The 23,822-nt window shown below is 42.1% G+C and overlaps 1 protein-coding gene across 2 annotated transcripts in view; it reads right to left on the bottom strand.

Annotated features, from left to right (window-relative positions):
• cyfip1 (cytoplasmic FMR1 interacting protein 1) overlaps positions 1 to 23,822 on the bottom strand; it is a 92,545-nt gene that overhangs the window by 60,106 nt on the left and 8,617 nt on the right. For both annotated transcript variants that reach the window (XM_078402086.1, XM_078402087.1), the window contains exons 3-7: positions 6,795 to 6,918; positions 4,198 to 4,287; positions 2,706 to 2,783; positions 2,173 to 2,274; positions 941 to 1,122 (exon numbers count right to left, since the gene is read on the bottom strand). In XM_078402086.1, the coding sequence (XP_078258212.1) occupies positions 941 to 1,122; positions 2,173 to 2,274; positions 2,706 to 2,783; positions 4,198 to 4,287; positions 6,795 to 6,918 (576 nt within the window). The remainder of the gene's footprint in view (positions 1 to 940; positions 1,123 to 2,172; positions 2,275 to 2,705; positions 2,784 to 4,197; positions 4,288 to 6,794; positions 6,919 to 23,822) is intronic.

Here is a 23,822-nt window from a genome sequence, read left to right as displayed (position 1 = left end):
TGACCATGAAAATCTTGATTTGAATTATAACAGCTTCTGCAAATTAAATAAGTGATTTGTTTCATGTAATTGACTTTGATGCATTCAGAGAAAATCCAAATTTACCAAACATCCATTAACTTGTAAATGTTGAAATAAAATGATTTTTCCCCTCCAATTTTAAATTACAAGATTTTTACTACTTTTTTTCAGAGCAGTTAAGTCTCCTTAACCAGCTCGGAATTATGCATGTCAATGTTTGGCCTAGCGTTTGAGGCCCTTTGAGGGGACTCTGTGAACTGTTTATGTATGTGCTGTTATGTTTGTGTGCCATTGTATGTTCGTTCTTAGTACCTGAACTGATGTACAGCACTTTGGTCAACGTGGGTTGTTTTTAAATGTGCTATACAAATAAAATTGACTTGACTTGACTTTACTGAATTCAAAACTGCTAAATAAGTGCATGGGTTAATATATTGCTGCTTTAAGGCCAGAAAATCTTAAATGTTCGTGCAGTTGATTGAAGCAAATGATATAACCTATTTCAACTAACTTCTTCCACTAAACATTTTGCATCAACTGCTATTGTTCATGCTGTGCAACTCATATCCTTCAATAACTTCGACCAAATACAGCAACAGTTTAATAAACTCTGTCACTGTGAGGGTGTTGGGTGGATGGAGCTGTAGAGGATGTAGTTGATACTATAATAGCATTTAAAAGATACTTGGAGAAGTACATGGAGAGGAGGGGCTTGGTGGGATATGGGCCAAAAGCCATGGCTTAGATGGGACGAGCTCAGATGGGACATCTTGGTCTGCATGGTTAGGTTGGGACAAAAGGCCTGTTTCGGTGCAGTATGACATAAATCTACAAAAGTATAACTAAAAAAAAAATCACACACATTTCACTCCTAGTTATCTAAGTGTTAAAAAGGGAAGATTTCATTATAAAACCTTACCGTTTATACGCAGAGTGGTCATTTTTCACACTACATTTCATGTTTTTCAACTCATCCAATACTGCAAACATATTAATGAATTTGCCCAGTGTGAGAAGGTAAGCTTCTGAAACAAAGTCTCTCCTCCTCTCTGCATGACAAAGTCTCTTCATCTCATCACAAAACCGGTCAATTGCATTACGCTGTTGAATAAAGTAGATAAATTTATGGGTTAAATCAAGATTTAAATGCAAATCCAGTAGTTGCAAGCCTCCCCCAGCAAAAGTGAGGTCACGAAGTTAACATGATTAAATGTTATCATACTAATTCTGCGAAAGGAAGAGGAACACAGTCTCCTGAAGAATTAAAGCTAATAAAAAATAGAACTTTCCAAGTAAAAGAACAATGTAAAATGATGAGAAATCCAATACTAGATCCAGGAACAATACTAAATTCATTACTGCCTCACAGTGTCTCAGACCCAGGTTCGATCCTGATCATGGATGGTGCCTATACGGAGTTTGTACATTCTCTCTGTGACCGCGAGGGTTTCCTCTGGATGCTCCGGTTTCCTCCCACACTCCAGAGATGTGCAAGTTTGTAGAATAATTAGCTTCTTGAAAATTGTCCCTAATACATGGATAGAACTAGTGTACAGATGATTGCTAGTCGGCACTGACTCAGTGGGCCAAAGGGCCTGTTTCCACGCTGTATCTCTAAAATAAACTAAAACTAAAATGTAGTGTTACATTTTGCTAAGTTAAACTTTGGCAGGATTTAGACAGTAAAGGGCTGGTGTCTGGAAAGTGCTATTATGTAGAGACCTAGTAATACATAGTTCCCTGATGAAAAAGGTGTTTGGCACACTTGCCTTCATCTGTTCAGGATATTGAGCACAAATTCATTACTGCCTGTAAGGCAATAATGAATTTAGTATTGTTCCTGAATCTAGTATTGGATTTCTCATCATTTTACTTTGTTCTTTTACTCAAAAAGTTCTATTTTTTATTAGCTTTAATTCTTCAGGAGACTGTGTTCCTCTTCCTTTCACAGAAATAGTATGATTGCATTTAATCATGCTAACTTCGTGACCTCACTTTTGCTGGGGGAGATTTGCAACTACTGGAATCATGTTACAATGTATGACATGTTGGTGAGACTACACCAGGGAGTTGGAATGAGTGTACTTGATATTTATTCTCCATGAATAAGCAAAGGATGGCCAAATTAGACAGATACATTTGATTGCTTACCTGGAAATACATGAAATTCATTAATTTTGTGACTTCTGGTTCAAGAACTTGCACGGTCTTTTCATAAATTTCAACTCTGTTGGGCTGTTCATTGCACTTGACCTTTGATAAATAAGATTCATTATTCAAAATGTAACAATTATCAAAATGTAACAATTTTCTAAAATATGGGTATTTTTTAACATACAACCAAATGCTAACAGACTTACTCTTAATTCTACTTCATTTGGTTATTCCAATATTGTGCTTTAATATTTTTGCACTACTTCAGATTGCACTACAATCTTGCACCATTCTGCTGTTCTGCACTTTGTTCCATTTATTGTTATATTTATCAATACTGTGTGCGTATCATTTACTCCGTGGGCTTTACGTGAACCAGGAATTTCATAGCCATATTGTATATGGCGATAAACTAGATTGACATTAATTGCTCTCCAATCGTAATCACAACAAGGAAAATGGGCCGCATTTTAAAATTGGTATTTGTATAGACTTACGAAAATAAACTCGAATACATCAATATTCAATACCTGGGGAATGGCTCTTGAACAGCTTCTCCAAGTATACAGCATAACAGCATATTCTTGACCCTCCTCCAACATTTCATTCTGAAAATAAAATTAAGTCAGTATTGTGCACAAACGTTATACATCACAAGCTATGCAAAATGTATAGTTAGTACAATTTGGTTTTCAAATTGTATTAGCTAACAAACGCATTTAAAAAATGCCATTCCAGAAATAATTGACATCCATGGCTGAAAGATGCTGAAATACCTGTTGTCCTAATGTAGTCTCACAAAACAAAAAGAAAATAAATCCAATAGTCTTTTCTCACCCTCAGGAAAATCACAAGTATTGCAGTCTCTGAGGTACTCTAAGTGCTGTCAATACTACATCAAATTGTACAACACAGATTACACAAGAAACAAATGATAAAATGCTAAGAGGCAAACATTAGCTGGGATAGGAGAATATGCTCTTCAAATAATGCAAAGGATTTTTTAAAGTCCATCTGAAAGGGCATTGACAGTTTTGCCAGCAACATGAAAAATGCTTGAACTGCAACGTCATTTTAGATTAAAATAAGTCATAGAGCTATGCAGCACAGAAACAGACCATATGGCCCAACCATGTCAACCAAGTTGCCTCACCAAACTAACTCCATTTGCCTATCCCTCCAAACATTTCCTCTCCATTCACTTTCATTTCCTGTCCAAATATCTTTTAAATATTGTAATTGTGCCCACTTCTACCACCTCCTCTGACAGCTTGTTCCATATACCTGTGAACGTCTGTGTGAAAAAGTTGCCCCTCAGGTCTCTTTTAAAATTTTCCATTTCAAATTTTTAAAAGTTCCTTTTTTTAACATAACAAACGTTGCAAAATCCAAAACCTTTCTACGGTTTAAATGGTTATGACAGACCATTGAACCCATCTGCTACTTTTATTGTCACAAAATGCAACTGAAATGCAAACCTGAGGGGAAAAGTAAAAGGAGAGGCATTTGAAAGAGGAACTTAAAATTGGGAAGAGATGGAGATGGGCAATCTGACCACAGTGACTGATCAAAAAAAAAAGCAACCACCATAAAATCTGTTAAATTTTGGAAACTGAATATTCAGAGCATTCTCAACATACAGAAAAGGAATCATGCTAATATTTAAGCAACAAATATATTAACAGTTCAAGAAAATAGAAATTGTGCGATCAAGGAACAAGATAAGCTCAGATCACTGTTCGTGTGGAGAATATTCACAATGTGACAAATTTGAGAGAAGTCAGATCAAAGGTCAATTTCAGATTGTGTAGGAAGGAACTGCAGATGCTGGTTTAAACAGAAGATAGGCACAAAATGTGGAGCAATTCAGCAGGACAGGCAGCATCTCTGGAGAGAAGCTGCTTGTCCCGCTGAGTTAATCCAGAATTTCATGTCTATATTCAATTTCATATTGTCGGAAATCAATTGGAGCCAAAGTACATCAACACACAAATAAGTTTTGTTACCAGAGATCCACATTACCATGCTAGAATGGACCGTTGCTTGCTCAATGTATCTGGCAATACCCGTAACAAATGCATTTCTGTCTTCGAAGTTGGTGTTGAAATTTGGCTGGAGATAGAAAATAAGTTAGTCTGAAACAGCACAAAATTACTCACATTTATCAAAGAAAAACGATCTCATTGTGCTCAGAAAACTATCGTTTCATTCCCTTAGTACTGTGGACTGGCACAAACCAAAACTGTCAATTACTAAAGCAGAAATGAGGTACATTGGCCAAGTTAGTGAACCAGCGCAAAACATTAAAGGGGCATTGTGATTTTTGCACACCATGATCATTTCTCAGATGCGATTTAAGTTTATATTCTATATATTCTATATATTATCAAGGATTTGTCTTAGTCATAGTATCATACATCGTGGACATAGGCCCTTCAGACCAACTTGCCCACACTGGCCAACATGTCCCATCTACACTAATCCCACCTGTCTGCATTTGGCCCACATCCCTCCAAAACAGTCCTATCCATGCACCTGTCCAAATGTTTCTTAAACATTGCAATAGTCCCTGCCTTAACTATCTCCTCTAGCAGTTGGTTCCATGCATCCAACACCTTTTGTGTGAAAAAGGTTATCACTCAGACTCCTATTAAATCTTTTCCCCTTCACCTTAAACCTATGTCCTCTGGTCTTCGATTCCCCTACTCTGGGCTAGAGACTCTGTGTGTCTACACGATCTGTTCCCCTTATGATACAGCTCTATAAGATCACCCCTCATTCTCCTGCGCTCCAAGGAATAGAGTCCAAGTCTACTCAATCGCTCCCTAAAGCGCAGACTCTCGAGTCCTGGCAACATCCTCGTAAATCCTCTTTGTACCCTTTCCAGCTGGACAACGTCTTTCCTATAAACATGGTGCCTAGTCGGAACACTAAACTCTAAATGAGATCCCGCTAAAGTCTTATGTAACTGCAACATGATCTCCCAACTTCTAGACTCAATACTCTGTCTTCCCAGTTTCATTTGAATTCTCCACTTATCTCTTCCTGTGGTTTTATCTGTTGATTGCTAATAGCCCCATAGAACTGCATTTAAGAGCCGTCCCTCAGCTATGAACGTGGACTTTCATCAGGAACTTTTTTTTGCAGATGTTGTCAGTAAATCTGGAAGGTAAAAGTACTGCTAAAATAAATGGATAAGCATCAAAAGATCAGGAAAGTATATATAACCATATAACCATATAACAACTACAGCACGGAAACAGGCCCGTTCGGCCCTTCCAGTCCACGCCGACCACTCTCCCTGACCTAGTCTCATCTACCTGCACTCAGACCATAACCCTCTAATCCCCTCTTATCCATATACCTATCCAATTTACTCTTAAATAATAAAATCGAGCCAGCCTCCACCACTTCCACCGGAAGCCCATTCCATACAGCCACCACCCTCTGAGTAAAGAAGTTACCCCTCATGTTACCCCTAAACTTTTGTCCCTCAATTCTGAAGCTATGTCCCCTTGTTGGAATCTTCCCCACTCTCAAAGGGAAAAGCCTACCCACGTCAACTCTGTCCGTCCCTCTCAAAATTTAAAAAACCTCTATCAAGTCCCCCCTCAACCTTCTACGCTCCAAAGAATAAAGACCCAACCTGTTCAACCTCTCTCTGTAGCTTAAGTGCTGAAACCCAGGCAACATTCTGGTAAATCTCCTCTGTACCCTCTCCATTTTGTCGACATCTTTCCTATAATTTGGCGACCAGAACTGCACACCATACTCCAGATTCGGCCTCACCAATGCCCTGTACAATTTTAACATTACATCCCAACTTCTATACTCGATGCTCTGATTTATAAAGGCAAGCATACCAAATGCCTTCTTCACCACCCTATCCACATGAGATTCCACCTTCAGGGAACAATGCACAGTTATTCCCAGATCCCTCTGTTCCACTGCATTCCTCAATTCCCTACCATTTACCCTGTACGTCCTATTTTGATTTGTCCTACCAAAATGCAGCACCTCACACTTATCAGCATTTAACTCCATATAGTACAATAGCCATTATTCCAAGAGAGTTCAGATTACAAGTATAGAGAAATCTTGAGGCAGTTACACAGGGTTTTGGCAAAATCGCACTTGGAGGACTGTGCAGCTGGGGTGCCTATAACTAAAAGAGAATAGACATGCCTCTTAAGTAGTAGTCCATTCAATTGTGGTGACTACCCCTTGTACCCAATGAAAGCACTGCCAATCTCAATGAAACAAATGAATTTCCAAGATTAATTATCAGAATTAGGATTAGATTTATTGGATTGAGTCTTAGGGTATAGGCACAAAGTCGAAAAGAACGAAGGGGAGAAATTCCGAGGAGAGAATTGATAACCTTTGGAAGTCTTTATCTACAGTAATATGGGAAATAAATACAGTAACTTGAATTGATTGAAGGCTTAGAATTTATGCCCTTTTGGGACACTAAGGGAAATAAGTAAGATAGGGATTTAATGCTGTGTGAAGTAAAAGTGAATCTTTGATGATAATCTGAATAGCGAGAAAGCACAATGGCACTGGATTGAACTTGAATAAATCAACCAAGAATAATATTTATTTCAAATTCATCTTACTTGATATAACAGCGAGGAAGGCGGTGGTTCAATACAAGGCTGCTGGTCCGGCAATGGTAGGTCTTCCAAAAGGTCAACATTGGATAAGGCATCTTCCAAGGTGACTTGTGCAGTCATGGTTCCTCTGAATAGAAAAATGATTAAAAAGAAAATTATGTTGTATTGTCACACTAATTCGTATTACTTGCCCTGTAATGAAAAACCTTTGAACGTAAAATTATTGCAAATACAGCCAGAATCAAATTGGTTACAGGACAGGATACCAATATTTTGCCCATAATGTTCCCACTGTCTCTCTCCATCCATATTAAGCAGGCCTTTTCTCTATAGCCATGCCAATTTGTTTCCACTGTACCTTTACCCACTCCCACCTTGAAAGTCACAATAGAACTTCCCTCTACAACACCTGTATTGCTGTGCATTCCAGATTCAAAACACTCGCTACACAAGTCTTGAAGAAGGCTACTGACCAGAAACATGGTCTATGCATTTCTGTCCACAGATGCCCTTGCCTGAACACAAATTTCACTGCTTTTTGGGAACCACATACCTGTACTCCCAGATCTCTCTGTTCTGCAAAACTCACCAGGGCTCTACCATTAACTGTGCGTGCCCTGCCCATGGCTTGACATACCAACGTGCACTACTTTACACTTTAGAGTTAAATTCCATTTGCTATTCTTCGGCCCACTTTCCCACCTCTTGTTGGCAAAGTACCCCCTCTATTACTTCCTTTGCCAACTTGTACCACGTACGAGCTATTCTTTGTGTGAAAAGATTACGCCTCAGGTCTATTCAATCTTTCCCCTCACCTTAAATCAATGATAACTAGTTTTAGACTCCAGTATCTTGTGGCTGTTCACCTTATCTTTGTCACTCCTAATTGTATACCTCTCTGAAGTCACCTCTCTGCCTTTTCCACTCCACGGTAAAAAGAAACAGCTCATACAGCTTTTCTTTATAGCTCAAACCCTCGAGATTGTCTATTGTCTATTGAGATCCGGTAATATCCTTGCAAATTATTTATTGTATCCTAGTTTAATAACATTCTTAGTATACCATCATCCAAATGCGGCCGTACAAAAGCCTTGCACAGCTGCAACATGCATGTTCCATTCTATCATTCACACTTAGTCTTCCTAGTCTTTTCAGTCTTTCAAAAACAGCATCAGAAGAGTCGAGTCACAGCGCTCACATTAGACAATAGACAATAGACAATAGGTGCAGGAGTAGGCCATTCAGCCCTTCGAGCCAGCACCGCCATTCAATGCGATCATGGCTGATCACTATCAATCAGTACCCCGTTCCTGCCTTCTCCCCATACCCCCTCACTCCGCTATCCTTAAGAGCTCTATCCAGCTCTCTCTTGAAAGCATCCAACGAACTGGCCTCCACTGCCTTCTGAGGCAGAGAATTCCACACCTTCACCACCCTCTGACTGAAAAAGTTCTTCCTCATCTCCGTTCTAAATGGCCTACCCCTTATTCTCAAACTGTGGCCCCTTGTTCTGGACTCCCCCAACATTGGGAACATGTTATCTGCCTCTAATGTGTCCAATCCCCTAATTATCTTATATGTTTCAATAAGATCCCCCCTCATCCTTCTAAATTCCAGTGTATACAAGCCCAATCGCTCCAGCCTTTCAACATACGACAGTCCCGCCATTCCGGGAATTAATCTAGTGAACCTACGCTGCACGCCCTCCATAGCAAGAATATCCTTCCTCAAATTTGGAGACCAAAACTGCACACAGTACTCCAGGTGCGGTCTCACCAGGGCCCGGTACAACTGTAGAAGGACCTCTTTGCTCCTATACTCAACTCCTCTTGTTACGAAGGCCAACATTCCATTGGCTTTCTTCACTGCCTGCTGAACCTGCATGCTTCCTTTCATTGACTGATGCACTAGGACACCCAGATCTCGTTGAACTCCCCCTCCTCCTAACTTGACACCATTCAGATAATAATCTGCCTTTCTATTCTTACTTCCAAAGTGAATAACCAAAGTGAATAGAAGTTGTATTCTAAAGAAAGGATACTTCTAAGTTTAAATGATTCGGCAGCATCATTTCCTGCGATTTTACTAATAAAATGAAACTATTTATAGAAAAATACATTGTGGTTTTTAAACACAAGTATAAAATGAACTGAAGAATCCGTTTTACCAGTTTTTGTTTCTTCCATAGTGAAAATTGATCAAATTAAATTCAAGTAATATTCTCAAATTTCAGAGTTGTCTTTCCAGTTCTACTTTTGGCAATGTGGTGAGTCAGACCATGACAACAGAAGTTGATGTGCATGGTGAGCTAGTGAAAAACTATTGCATTTAGAATTTTGTTCGACAATTCAGATTGGATAATGGATGCCTTAGAGGAAATTAACTACTTCAATTGCATACGCCTGACATTTGTAGGCACAAACACAAAACACAAAGCATTTATCAATGTCAGCAGAACGGATAAATTTAGCAGCTATGTTAAATTAACCAACAGCTTTTGGCCTTTTATTTCAAAGATAATTGTCTACCAGGGTGGGGGAGGAGAGCCAACAGAACACTGCTAATGTTACATGTTTCACTGGGAACAATGTTGCCATGCAAGTTCAATTTTAATGGCAATGTCACAAAATTCACAATTTATATTAGTGACAGATAAATAATGTGACATGTCCGAGTTTCTGATGATACAAAGTTAGGAAGAAAAGTGAGCTGTGAGGACACAGTATGCAAATTAACATGGTCAGAATAAGTGAGCAAGATTACACTGGAGTACAATACTGGAAATGCAAGCTATAAACCCTCGCTATAACGGACCACATTGGGGGATGGTGTCCATTATTACTGATTGTCCACTATAACTGAATAAGGTGGTTAATATGTACAGTACTAATGGAAAAACAGCCACTACACAACAAACAGTAAAGGACACAAAAAACACAGTACCTCGGGACAGCACCATGGCACCGCGGTAAAGTTGCAACTTTACAGCGAGTTGCTACCTCACACCCGAGTTCAATCCTGACCTCGGATGCTATCTGTGGCAGCATGGGTTTCCTCACACATCGCAGAGATGTTCAGGTTTGTAATTTGGTTGGCTTCTGTGGATTGTGTGAGTCACTGATGGAGCCGCTGACACCGAGCGACAGGGGCCCAGTTTGCATCCTGGCCTCGAGTGCTCCCTGTTAGTTCCTCCAGGTGTTCCAGAAGTGCTCTGTCTCTATCCGACTCACTGCGAGTTGTTCCGAGTGTGTGGTTCGTGGGATTCATGGAGACCAGTTGGATGGCAGGCCTGCACATCTTTGCGGAGTGGTTGGGTGGGTGGGGGGGGGGGGGGGGGAAGTGGGTGCCAAGCGCCAGAGTGAAACCCACACGTTCATAATGTTTGTCTTTGCAATGTGGGAAGAAAGATAAAACCATTGCATTAGTTCTATCCTACACACTGTGAAATGTCCCTACAGTCTAATAGAACTACTGCAGAGGTTCTCTCAGCAGAGGGTCTTCCACATAGTGTACGGGCGATTGATGGTCTGCACAAACGTGGTGTTCTCACGCTGTATCTCTGAGCTAAACTAAGATAAAATGTTTCAAAAACACCATTAATTCCATCCACCCAGTGGTCATTCCGTGAAACAACAAACTCAGTCGACAACAGATTCAGTCCGCTATAACCAAAATCCATTATAGGTCTGTTAAAACGTTAAGGAATTGATTTTTGGTGCTGTGCAAATCCACAATAAGTAAATATACAGACACAGCAAGCAATTAGAAAGGCAAGTGGACATTTGCAACGGTATTGAACAGTAAATGCAGGCAAGATATAACAGATGGTACACGAAATCCAATTGTTAATGAAAAACAATCTTGGTGAAATATACCAGATTCTGAGAGATTGATTGGGTAGCAGCCAATAATCAAATCAGAGGGCCAAGGTTCAGGATAAGAGGCTTGCTTTTTAGAATTGAGGAGAATGGAGATATGAGAGAAGAGAAGTAACTTCCTTCAAGCAGAGTTCTAAACTTTTGGAATTTTCAACCTCAGAGGATTGTAGATGCTCATTCATCGGGTATATTCAAGGCTGCAATTGACAGGTTTTTTGGACATTTGGGATTTAAAGGATATGGGGACAAGGCAGAAATGTGAACTTCCCATAACATCGGCTATCATTTTACCAAATGGTAAAACAGGCTCAAATAACCATAAAGATTTCCAGTTTTGTATTTTTCCGTCCTTAACTATTCAATCAGGAACAGTAAACACTTGTATCTTCTATGAGGCACATTAGTAATATTTTTGGTCAAATAGAATAAAAGAACATATATGCCTGACTATTTTAGCTCCATAAATAAAAATATTATAAGGCAACAATCTGCTGGAGGAACTCAACCGGTAGAATAGCATCTGTGGGTGGAAAGGAATGGTTGACTTTTCAGTCTAAACCTTGCAACATGTTTATGAAGTTCACCGTATCCATCATAGAGTCATAGTGATAGTGTGGAAACAGGCCCTTCGGCCCAACTCACCCACACCAGCCAACAATGACCCAGCTACACTCGTCCCACTTGCTTGTGCTTGGTCTATATCCCTCCAAACCTGTCTTATCCATGCACCCGTCTAATTGTTTCTTAAACGATGGGATAGTCCCAGCCTCAACTACCTCCTCTGGCAGCTTGTTCCATACACCCACAACCCTTTGTGTGAAAATGTTACCCCTTGGATTCCTATTAAAACTTTTCCCCTTCACCTTGACTTTTCATGACAATGTCAGTCTTTAACAGCTTACATATAAAGGTAGTTCAGCTATAATGTATGTTTCCATAACATGAATTGGATATAACACGATTGATGCAATGAGGAACATTATTTTTATGATACAGCCCGAGACAGTTATAACTATTTTGATCGGAAAATAGAAAACCACTTTGGGAAATCACTACGTAGAAAATTGACGGCAAATAAAAACTATTGGATCTACATTCTCTTACAATCGTCCGAGATATCAGCACCTACTTCTGGATTATCATAGCTGGCAAAAATCTTTGGTTCATGTAACCATCCCTCAATATTCGGACACCATTGTCTCATAGTACACAGCTACTACATTGACATTGTGGTCATTGAAATTGACAAGCAATCACTTGTTCGACTAAACAATGCAACATACAGACTTTAGCGTTTTTATCTTGTAGTAATGAAAAAAATTGTTTAAAAAAAACCTTTTTGAAAATCCCACTGGAAAAATAACTTATTGCGAGCCTGAAATCATTTTGCCCTCATTGACACTATTATTTTCCGCATTGACACTATTATTTTTATTACGCAATTTTATATACCAAGACACACAAGAAATTGCAAAAAAGTGCAGAGAATTGGGGATGCAGTCCAGACCATCAAGGGGAGGGGAGAAAGAGATTTCATCATACCATTGAGCTGTAAGCTACCCAAGTAGAATATGAGGTGCCGTTCCTACAATTTGCGCTTGGCCTCACTCTGGCAATGGAGGACCAGGAAAGAAAGGTCAGTTGAGAAGAGGAGTTAAAGTTAGGATCCGAGAGATCCAGTAGGCCTTGGCGGACGAAAGCAAATGTTCGGCGAAACAGTCGGCAAGTCTACAATTGGTCTCACCAATGCACAGGAGATCACAACGGGAACACCAGATGCAGTAGATGAGGTTCGAGGAGGTGCGTGTGAACCACAGTCTCACCTGTAAGGATCGTTTAGAGGTGAGGGAGGAGGTACCGAGGCAGATGTTACATCTCCTACAGATGCAGGGAAAGGTACTGGGGAGGTTTGGGTGGAAGGGATGAGTGAATCAAGGTGTTGCGGAGGGAGTGGTCTCTGCTGAAGGTGGAGGGGTGGCGGGGTGGATACACTTGAGGTGACAGAAATGTTGGAGAATGATGTACAATGTACAATAGATGCAGAGGTGATGTGGCAAGGACTTGGAGAACTCAAACCTTGTTCTGTCTGGGGAGGGGGAGCAAGAAAACAACTACGGGACACAGAAGATGCAGGTGAGGAATCATCTATGACAGCCGGGGGGGGGGGGGGGGGGGGGAAACCACGTTTACTAAAGCATCGGAGCACCACAAGACTGCGTACTCTCCCCTCTCCTTTACTCCTTCTACACCAACGACTGCATCTCCACAGACTCCTCTGTCAAGCTTCTCAAGTTTGCAGAAAACACAACCCTGAATGGACTGATCCAGGATGGGGAGGAATCTGCCAACAGGCAGGAAGTGACACAGCTGGCGTCCTGGTGCCATCGAGCTCAATGCTCTTAAGACAATGGAATTAATTGTAGACTTTAGGAGAGCTCCCCCTTCCCTCCCCCCACTCACCATGAACAACACCACAGTCACATCTGTGGAGTCATTTAAGTTCCTTCGAACCATCATCTCCAAGGACCTTTTTAAATGGGAGGCCACCATCGATTCCACAGTCAAAAAGCCCAACAGATGATGTACTTCCTGTGGCAGCTGAGAAAACACAATCTGCCACAGGCAATGATGGTCCAGTTTTATACTGCCATCATAGAGTCTGTCCTCCCCTTCCATCATGGTCTGGTTTGGCTCGGCCACCAAGCATGACATCCGGAGGCTGCAGCGCATTGATCGATCAGCCGAGAAGGTTGTTGGCTGCAACCATCCCCCCATCGACAAACTGTGCCCCGCTAGGGCCAGGAAACCAGCAGGTAAGATCATCTCTGACCCCTCTCACCATGGCCACAAACTCTTTGAAACATCCCTCTGGAAGGCGACTCCGGATTATCAAAGCCGCCACAGCCAGATATGAAAACAGCTTTTATCCACGAGCAGTAGCTCTACTCAACAACCAAAAGTCTGTAGCCTCCTTTTGCTCTGGAATTTTATTTCATTCTTCACATGTTAAAATTATGTTATATTCTTAATTGTTTACTGTATATCGTGTTGTAACATACGAGCGGCACGGTGGCGCAGCGGTAGAGTTGCTGCCTTACAGCGAATGCAGCGCCTGAGACTCGGGTTCGATCCTGACTACGGGCGCCGTCTGTACGTTCTCCCCGTGACCTGCGTGGGGTTTCTCTGAGATCTTTGGTTTCCTCCCACACTCCAAAGACGTACAGGTATGTAGTTTAATTGACTGGGTAAAATGTAAAAAGAAATTGTCCCTAGTGTGTGTAGGATAGTGTTAATGTGCGGGGATCGCTGGGTGGCACGGACTCGGTGGGCCGAAGGGCCTGTTTCCGCGCTGTATCTCTAAATCTAAAAATCCAAAGCACCATGGCAAATTCCTTGTATGTACATACTTGGCTAATAAAATGTATTTAATTCAAATTTATTCAATTCAATCTTGGAAGCAGTAGATGGAGAAACAGAGAATAGTGTCTGTGCAAGAGGCAGGGTAGGAGGAGGTGTAGGATAACTGTCAGAGTCAAGGCAGAGGAGTGAAGGCAGGAGACAAATGAGAAACTAACCCAAAACCAAAAGCTCACGGAAACTTGTTGAATGCAACAATTCAAATACTCACATTCAGGCACACAAACATTTTAATGTATTTGGCAGATAATCCAAGAAGAAAGCAGACTCTTTTAAAATGTATTCATTTTTCAAGGACATGAACTCAGCTAACAATGCCCGCATTTGTTACCTACCCACTGAGTGCCCCAATTAAAGAGGCTTCCCAGGCCATTTCAGAGGTTTACAGTTAACCATTATGGTGGGTCATAGACAATAGGTGCAGGAGTAGGCCATTTGGCCCTTCGAGCCAGCACCACCATTCAATGTGATCATGGCTGATCATTCTCAATCAGTGCCCCGTTCCTGCCTTCTCCCCATACCCGACTCCGCTATCCTTAAGAGCTCTATCTAGCTCTCTCTTGAATGCATTCAGAGAATTAGCCTCCACTGCCTTCTGAGGCAGAGAATCCCACAGATTTACAACTCTCTGACTGAAAAGGTTTTTCCTCATCTCCATTCTAAATGGCCTACCCCTTATTCTTAATCTATGGCCCCTGGTTCTGGACTCCCCCAACATTGGGAACATGTTTCCTGCCTCTAACGTGTCCAACCCCTTAATAATCTTATGTGTTTCGATAAGGTCCCCTCTCATCCTTCTAAATTCCAGTGTATACAAGCCTAGTCGCTCCAGTCTTTCAACATATGACAGTCCCGCCATTCCGGGAATTAACCTAGTAAACCTACGCTGCACGGCCTCAATAGCAGGAATATCCTTCCTCAAATTTGGAGACCAAAACTGCACAGTACTCCAGGTGCGGTCTCACTAGGGCCCTGCAGAAGGACCTCTTTGCTCCTATACTCAACTCCTCTTCTTAAGAAGGCCAACATTCCATTGGCTTTCTTCACTGCCTGCTGTACCTGCATGCTTCCTTTCAGTGACTGATGCACTAGGACACCCAGATCTCGTTGTTGTCATGAGTCGCATATAGTCCAGATTGGGTAGAAATAGCTAATTTTCCCCCAAATGAAATGAGGAATAATTTTTGGATGACACCGTGACATGGCTAGAAGAACTGCTACCTGACACCTCCTTCAATCTGGGTTAAATCCTAAACTCAGGCACTGTGTGCAGTTTGCATGTTGTTTCTGAAATTTCATGGGTTTCCTCCAACATCCCAAAGTTGGTAGGTTAATTGATCACTGTAAACTGCTAAGAATATAGAAAAAATACAAGGGGACTAATGTAGGATTTGCATAAATATGATTGATGACATGGAACAATTCTATAATTCAAATCATGTTGAAAATTATGAAATGCTGAAAATGAACATATTCACTCGTTTTTAATTTACGTTTCTCCCTGGTTCAGCACTATCCCCAAAAGCAACATAGTATGATGTGTGCTAGCAAAGCAAACCCAAGGGTGGAGCTGACATTTCCAAGGAATGTAATCATCATTATATGATAAATTCATCATGGGTAACAACAGGCTTACAGGCCATGAATTCCATTATGTTGATATGAGATATTATTCAATTTCATTGCTTAACAGCACTATTTAACACTCTAAGTGCATGAAACTATTTCACTTGATAATAAATCATCAAAAGCAACCTTGCTAAACAGTACAAATGCTATGTTGCAAAACCGTCACGGTTTTGTTTCAATTTCTTAGTCATAATAGGCCGAAGCTGGAGAAGGGCATTCTGCAACGTATGCATTTAGAATATTTCTTCTGTGCCCTACAGCCGAAGAAAAGTATTAATTTCTGAAAGTGTGAGCAAATATACAATGCCCTCCATAATGTATGGGGACAAAGACCCATCATTTATTTATTTGCCTCTATACTCCAAAATTTGAGATTTGTAATAGAAAAAAAATCCTGTGGTTAAAGTGCACATTGTCAGATTTTAATAGAGGCCATTTTTATACATTTTGGTTTCACCATGTAGAAATTACAGCAGTGCTTTAAGAGGGCTTCAATAATACCTGTGCCCAAGAAGAGTAAGGTGACGTGCCTCAACGACTATCGATCAGTGGCACTAACGTCTGCGGTGATGAAGTGCTTTGAGAAATTGGTTATGATGCATATCAACTCCAACTTCAACAAGAAACTCGACCCACTACAGTTAGCCTACTATCACAACACGTCAACTGGCTCTCCACTCTGCATTGGACCACTTGGTCAGGCTGTTGTTTATAGACTTCAGCTTGCCGTTCAATACCATCATCCCCTCCAAGCTGGTTACCAAGCTCACGGAACTGCGCATCGCTCTGCAATTGGATCCTCGACTTCCTCATCCACAGACCAGTCTGTTTGAATTGGCAGAAATACTTTTTCCTCATTAACTATCAGTACAGGAGCACCTCAAGGCTGCGTGCTCATCCCCCTCTTCTACTCACTCTATACTCATGACTGTGTAGTCAGACAAGGTGCGAACTCCATTTTCAAGTTCGCTGACGACACCACTGTTGTTGGACGAATTACAGATGGTGTTGAGTCTGTGGTGTATACATGCAACAATATGGTAAAGCTGTTATGTGATGTATGCATGCAACAATATGGTAAAGCTGCGCCTGTGCATTGTGAAAATACACAAGAGTGTTAAAATGGCGATCTTGTGTCCAGACGTGTCACGTTTTGGTCTCCAACTTAATGCGTGCTTTTGAGAATGATACTGAGTAGAACGTATCATTAATTGGCGACGAGGATAAACTTGTTTTGAAGTTTCGCCTGATGATTTGCTGTTGTGGCTACCATGGCTATTTTTAGCTCAATAGGGGAATTTGATGTTGCACATGGCGACTGGGTGCAGTACGCCGAGCGCATTGAACATTACTTCCAAGCCAACAACATTACAGATGCAGGAAAGAAGAGGGCCATCTTGCTTTTCATGTGTGGAGGACCAACGTACAGACTCATCTCGAGTTTACTTGCTCCATAGAAACCTGGGCAAGTCGAATATTCTGAGATTGTGTCAAGTCACAAATCACAAGGTCCCAAAACCGTCGGTCATCGTCCAGCGGTACAAATTCAACTCTCGTCATCGTCAATCGGGTGAGTCGGTCGCTGATTATGTGGCCGAGTTACGTCACCTCGCTGAACATTGTGCTTATGGTTCGAATCTCAATGAAATGTTACGTGATCATTTGGTGTGTGGGCTTGATGATGACCGCATTCAGCGTCGATTATTGTCGGAAGCCACGCTGGATTTCGACAAGGCACTCGGTATCGCCACAATGGAGACGGCAGACCGCGACACAGCTGATCTCCGTGACGGGAAACAAAGGCAAAGAAAAGCGATAAACAAAATCATGAAATCAAGGGGGCCTCACAGTGGTCAGCCCAAGTGGGGAACCGTGAGAGGATCTTCGTGTTATCGCTGTGGTGGCCCTCCCAATGCTGACCCGAACGATTGTCCAGCGAAACAGGTGGATTGTTTCAACTGCGGGGAAAAAAGGGCATTTCTCACGGGTGTGCAAGTCGAGTGAGAAAAATGCTCAGAGTGGAAGAAAAAAAACAGCAGAAAAAGCAGTCAGCCGGAAAAACGGAAAAAAATCACCAACTGACCGAGGAAGGTGATGTGTATGGTCTTTATCATACTAAAAGTGAGAAGAAGAAAGTTACTCCTTTCACTGTGGACATGTGCGTGGGGGGAAAGATTATCCCCATGCAAATCGACACCGGAGCTGGAGTTACGCTTATCAGTAAAGAGACGTGGAAGGACCAGTGGCGAAAAGGTGAAAGGTTACGCCTTTGTGATAGCACCGTGGTTCTCTGTACTTACACTGGAGAGAAAGTGTAATTGTTGGGAGAATGTTTGGTGCCCGTTTCTCGCAACCAGCAACGCTCAAGCTGCTGGTAGCGAAGGGGGCGGGGCCAAGCCTACTTGGCCGTGATTGGTTGAAAGTTCTGCTACACAACTGGCAGAAGGTGAACCAGGTCAACGACCGCCTGCAGAGCCTCCTCTCAAAATACGGTGACCTCTTCAAAGCGGAACTCGGGACGCTCAAGGGCGTCGAAGTCGACATCTACATCGATCCGGCTGTACCACCGAAATTCATCAAGGCTCGACCAGTGCCGCTGGCCCGTCGCGATCGCGTTGATCGCGAATTAGATCGCCTGCAGGAGGAGAAAATCATAGAACCCGTTCAACACTCGAAATGGGCGGCACCGATTATCTCCAATGACAAGGCAGACGGTAGCGTGAGAATCTGCGGAGACTACAGGTTAACGGTGAATACAGCAGCTCGATCTGATACGTATCCGATACCTCGGATTGATGAGTTGTTTACGAAGCTGGTGAAGGGGAAGCAGTTCACCAAACTTGACCTGTCGTACGCTTACCAGCAGTTGGTTTTGTCGTCCAGATCCCGTGAACTGGTGACGATAAATACCCATCGCGGTTTGTTCCAATTAAATCCAAATCAAAGTTCACATATCCAATTCTTATTTGAATGTGAGTATCATCTTCAGTGTAATTCTATCAACCAAATAACCTAACCAACCCAAAATGCCGAATAAGAGTATTCATGCTACAATCCTTTCCATTAATGATAACCAAATTTTCATTGCGTTTACATTGTCCATATAGTCAAGTCCATTGTCGAAATCGTCCGTTTTCAGAACCCGTAGTAATCCGGTCGCTTTCTATTTCGCTTTGGGTACTGTTTACGCCCTGAAGTGCTTTCTTCGTTGCGCTCTGATGTCGCGTCCTCGACGGTGTCATCGTGGTTGCTTTCGTCGAAGTTTTCATGTGCAACGCTTCTTTCGTTGACGTCTTCAACGCGCACTGTGGGCGTACCCATGTCAAAATCTATCGAATCTCCCGTTTCGTTGGTTGTGGGAGAGTCGATTTCGCGTTTCAGAATCTGGACTGCGTGACGTTTCCAGATTTCTACACCGTTGACGTGAACCTCGACCTGGTACGAGACAGAACCTAGTTTCTTTACGATGTGTCCTGCTACCCATTTCTCCCCTCTCATGTAGTTGCGCACTAGCACGCTCTCTCCCTCCTCAAATTTGCGAGAATTGTTTATCACCAATGGTCGCTCTTTCATCTGGCACCGCTATGTTGAAACGCGTGCGAATTTTCCTTTTCATCAGCATTTCAACCGGCATTTGCGTTTTAGAGGTTTGCGGCGTTGAACGATAGGAGATGAGGAATCGAGCGACACGCGTTTGCAGCGGTCCCAACATCTTCCGGAGCACTGCCTTCACCTTCTGCACGACGCGCTCTACGAGACTATTGGTTGCTGGATGGTATGGCGCACTTTTGACACGACGAAAGCCATTCGCTTTCATGAACTTTGCGAACTTTTCGCTAGTAAAACATGGCCCGTTGTCAGAAACCAGTGTATGCAGAAGGTCATGTGTCGCGAACACGAAGCGAAGCTTGTCGATAGTGACGTCACTGGTTGATTCACTTGTGATATGCACTTCAATCCACTTTGAATATGCGTCGATGAGAACAAGCAACATCTTTCCCTGGCATAATCGACATGAACTCGCAACCACGGTTGACTAGGATGCTCCCATGAAAGCAATGGTGCTTTGGACGGATCCCGCTGATGCATTTGGCATTCTGAACACGCTCGGACTTTGTGCTCTAAGTCCTTATCGATTCCAGGCCACCACACACAACTTCTAGCGATCGCTTTCATCTTCACAATACCCGGATGGGCATCATGCACTTATTCGATCATTTGCGAGCGACATTGGGGTGGTAGTACAACACGACTACCCCAGAGAAGACAACCCTCGTGAACGCTCAGCTCCACTTTGCGAGTGAAGTAGGGCTTGAAATCGTCATTTGGTGGTTTGTCTGGCCACTCGCTCATGATGTATTTGCGAACACGAGACAGAATCGGATCCCTCTGCGTCATGGTGCGAACACGTGACGGAGTGATGGGCGATTTCTCCAACTCGATCATCAGAAAGACGATTTCTCCCGGTATTGGCGCTTGCGATACCGTCGCTCGTCGTGGGAGTCGGCTAAGCGCGTCTGCTGGGCCTGGTTTGTACGTGTTGTCGTAATTGTACGCTGCCAGTGTTAGCGACCAGCGAATCACTCGCAGCGAAGCCATTAGCGGAATGGCCTTGTCGTTACTCTTATTTGGCATTTTGGGTTGGTTGAGTTATTTGGTTAATAGAATTACATTGAAGATGATACTCACATTCAAAATAAGAATTGGATATGTGAACTTTGATTTGGATTTAATTGGATACAAAATGATGCATATTTTTGGACTTACTTAAATTGGGTTTTGTTATAGAAAAATACTTTGGAAACATAATGGATATAAAGATCATTATGATATTGGATTGTTTTACACGTATTATTATGCTTTAGATGGAAGAAAATTATCACAATTCTAAGGGAGGAGATATGTGATGTATACATGCAACAATATGGTAAAGCTGCTATGTGTATACATGCAACAATATGGTAAAGCTGCGCCTGTGCATTGTGAAAATACACAGAGAGTTAAAATGGCGATCTTGTGTCCAGACGTGTCATGTTTTGGTCTCCAACTTAATGCGTGCTTTTGAGAATGATACTGAGTAGAACGTATCAGAGTCAGACCACAGAAGTGAGATCGGCCAATTGACCAACTGGTGCCAGCACAACAACCTGGCGCAGACGTGCTTAGCCGACTCCCGCGACGAGCGACGGTATCGCAAGCGCCAATACCAGGAGAAATCGTTTTTCTGATGATCGAGTTGGAGAAATATCAGTAAAACCAATGAACTGATCGTGGACTTTGGAAGAGGAAGGATGAGAACCCACCATCATGGTGGAGATAGTCAAAAACTTCAAATTCCTGTGTATGCATATTTCCGAAGATCTTTCCTGGACCCAGCACACTGATGCAATTATAAATTAAGCACATTAACGCCTCTACTTCCCGAGAAGATTACGGAGATTTGGTCTGTCAAAGGGGATTCTCTTTTACTTCTACAGGTGTACGGTAGAGAGCATATTGACTGGTTTCATCATGGCCTGGTTCGCCAACTTGAACGCCCAGGAGCAGAAAAGACTGCAAAAAGATGCGACCACTGCCCAGTCCATCATCGGCTCTGACCTCTCCACCATCGAAGGGATTTATCGGAGTCGCTGCCTGCATCATCAGAGACCCACACCATCCTGGCCACACACTCATTTCACTGAAGAAGGTACTTGAAAACTGTAAAGTCTAGGTTCATGGACAGTTTCTTCCCGACAACCATCAGGCTATTAAACACTACAACCTCAAATAAACTCTGAACTACAATAGACTATTATTATTATTATTGCACTGCTATTGTTTGATTTTTTTTTAGTATGTGTGCATGTATATGTATATTGTGTGTGTGTGTACTTGAGTATGTGTATAGATATGCACTGATTTTTTTTTCTCTCTCGTTTATCATATTGTTTACAATGTACTATGTTTACATATTCTGTTGTGCTGCAGCAAGTAAGAATTTCATAGTTTTGTCTGGGACATATAACAATAAAACACTCTTGACTCTTGTCTTTACTTAACTCTCTCTGCCTTGTTTGACGAACAACACCAGAAAGATCACAACAATATGAAGTTTGAGGTTGAATTGGTTCTCCCAGGTTTTGTAGATTTGCAATTCAGGATTTCTCTTTAAAGCTGGATTACGTTGACTGATTTGCATTATAACAATAGTAACATTAACACACTGAAACTTTGGCAGGGTGAACACAGAGAACCAAGAGCACCAAGTAAATCAGTGTTAAAGGGGCCATTATTGCATTATAAATAGAGGCATGAAACCAACAGTACTGATGTGCTGGAACTCTGGCAAGAATCCCTGCCCTCTCATCAGCTATGCCAAGAACCTGAGTGCTGGGAAACTGATGGAAATTCAGCAATGAACCACCCCATGGCTAAGTGGGAAGAGGCTGCCCACAGTGGTTAGTGCTGAGTGGGCCAAGGCAAAAGGGTGAAGTTACTTAGTGCCATAAGAGACTCAACAAAACACCCTGTTCTCCATTGGCTGTTCGGGAGACAAGTCGCAATAGACTACTTGGTTCTTTCATCACCAGCTTCCACCGTATCTAACACAAGGTGAAGAGAGCTTCTTTAGGATTCAGCCTGACCACCAATATATGGAGTTGCTTGTCCCTACCAAAGGCCCACACTCTGGTAGGGACTCACCATACAAGCCAGGGTAGAACCTTGGAACAATCACTCCCCTCATCACCGGGCCTCACAGGCAGCCTTTCAACAGAGCCTTGCTGTAGGAATGCCATACATTGTATACATTGGGTATGTAGCAAAGAATTTCACTGTGCCAAGGCACATGTGATAATAAAGTATTCTATTCCATAGAGAGGTAGTTCATGCCAGGTTACCAGCACAGCTGAGGGAGGGCAGAAATTTGCATCAGGTGCCCAGCACAGCAACATACAGCTTTAATGGATGTTGTTTTGTTTTTTTAAGTGCCTATGTATGTTTGGACCAGAGGATCAAGAACACTCTTAATAGATTAATGATCTACATGATACAAATGCATGAATTTGGTTGATGCTCCTTTTAATGATAATGACATGTTAGTGATTTGTAGCGATGAATTGTACTATTTTCAAACATCCATTTAAGAGGAAATACTGTTCTTTGGTTCAAAGAATCTTATAATGACACAATCAGTGGCAGGAAAGAGGCCACTGTACATTGTACTGAAGATAAAATACATTGCAGATGTTGGAATATAGAACAACAAATGGGAAGCTGGAAGAACAGTGGACCAAATAGCATCTGTGGAGCCAAAAGGTGCAAGTCGACATTTCAGTTCAAGACCTTGCATTGGGTCTGAGCAAAAAGGGAAGACTGATGAGGAAGAGGAAAGATTGCCTTAATATAACAATATAAGAGGTGAGTGTTGGGGGTGGAGGAATGAATTGGGAATAGAGGAAGGTAGGTGATTGGTGGTACCAGATGGGGAGGGGATAAGGAGTGACTGGAACCAGGTGGGGAGGAGGATGGATCTGAGGCTGGCCAGTGAGTATAGTGTCAATAGAACACAAAAATAGATGAGGCTTTATGCATTTTGTGTAGCAGTCAGATCTCTGCTACATGATTGCTAATTGGGCTGATTTGTATCATAACCCCAAGGGATTTCTACTTACAAACACCAGCACTGATCACACCAGAATCTACGGGGTTGCTCAAAGAGTAAACAACTGCTGATTTGACACATTTTAGATACCAAAGCCTGGAAATTTGATGTTTTTAAGAGTAGACGAGAAAACAGATTTATGTACTATTTATTTATGTACTAAACAAATTTATGTACTTTGAAGGTACTATCATTTAAGAAACATTTAGACAGGTACATGGATGAGACAGGTTTAGAGGGATATAGGCCAAACGCAGTCAGATGGGACTCATGTAGATGGGCCAGGTTGGTCGGTGTGGGCAAGTTCAGCTGAAGGGCCAGTTCCCACGCCGTATGACTCTATGTACCATGTGAAATTAATTACCCTGGTATTCAGAAAATGAAGTGGGTTTCACCAAGGATGGGCAAGAAGGAAATCCAGGTCAAGGAAGCAGGATTTCATTTTTAATTTATCTCCTTTCA

Source organism: Rhinoraja longicauda, chromosome 7 (genome assembly GCF_053455715.1).
Source record: "Rhinoraja longicauda isolate Sanriku21f chromosome 7, sRhiLon1.1, whole genome shotgun sequence".
NCBI lineage: Eukaryota > Metazoa > Chordata > Chondrichthyes > Rajiformes > Arhynchobatidae > Rhinoraja > Rhinoraja longicauda.
The sequence above is the reverse complement of the archived record's forward strand: the minus strand, read 5'-3'. Positions and strand labels throughout refer to the sequence as shown.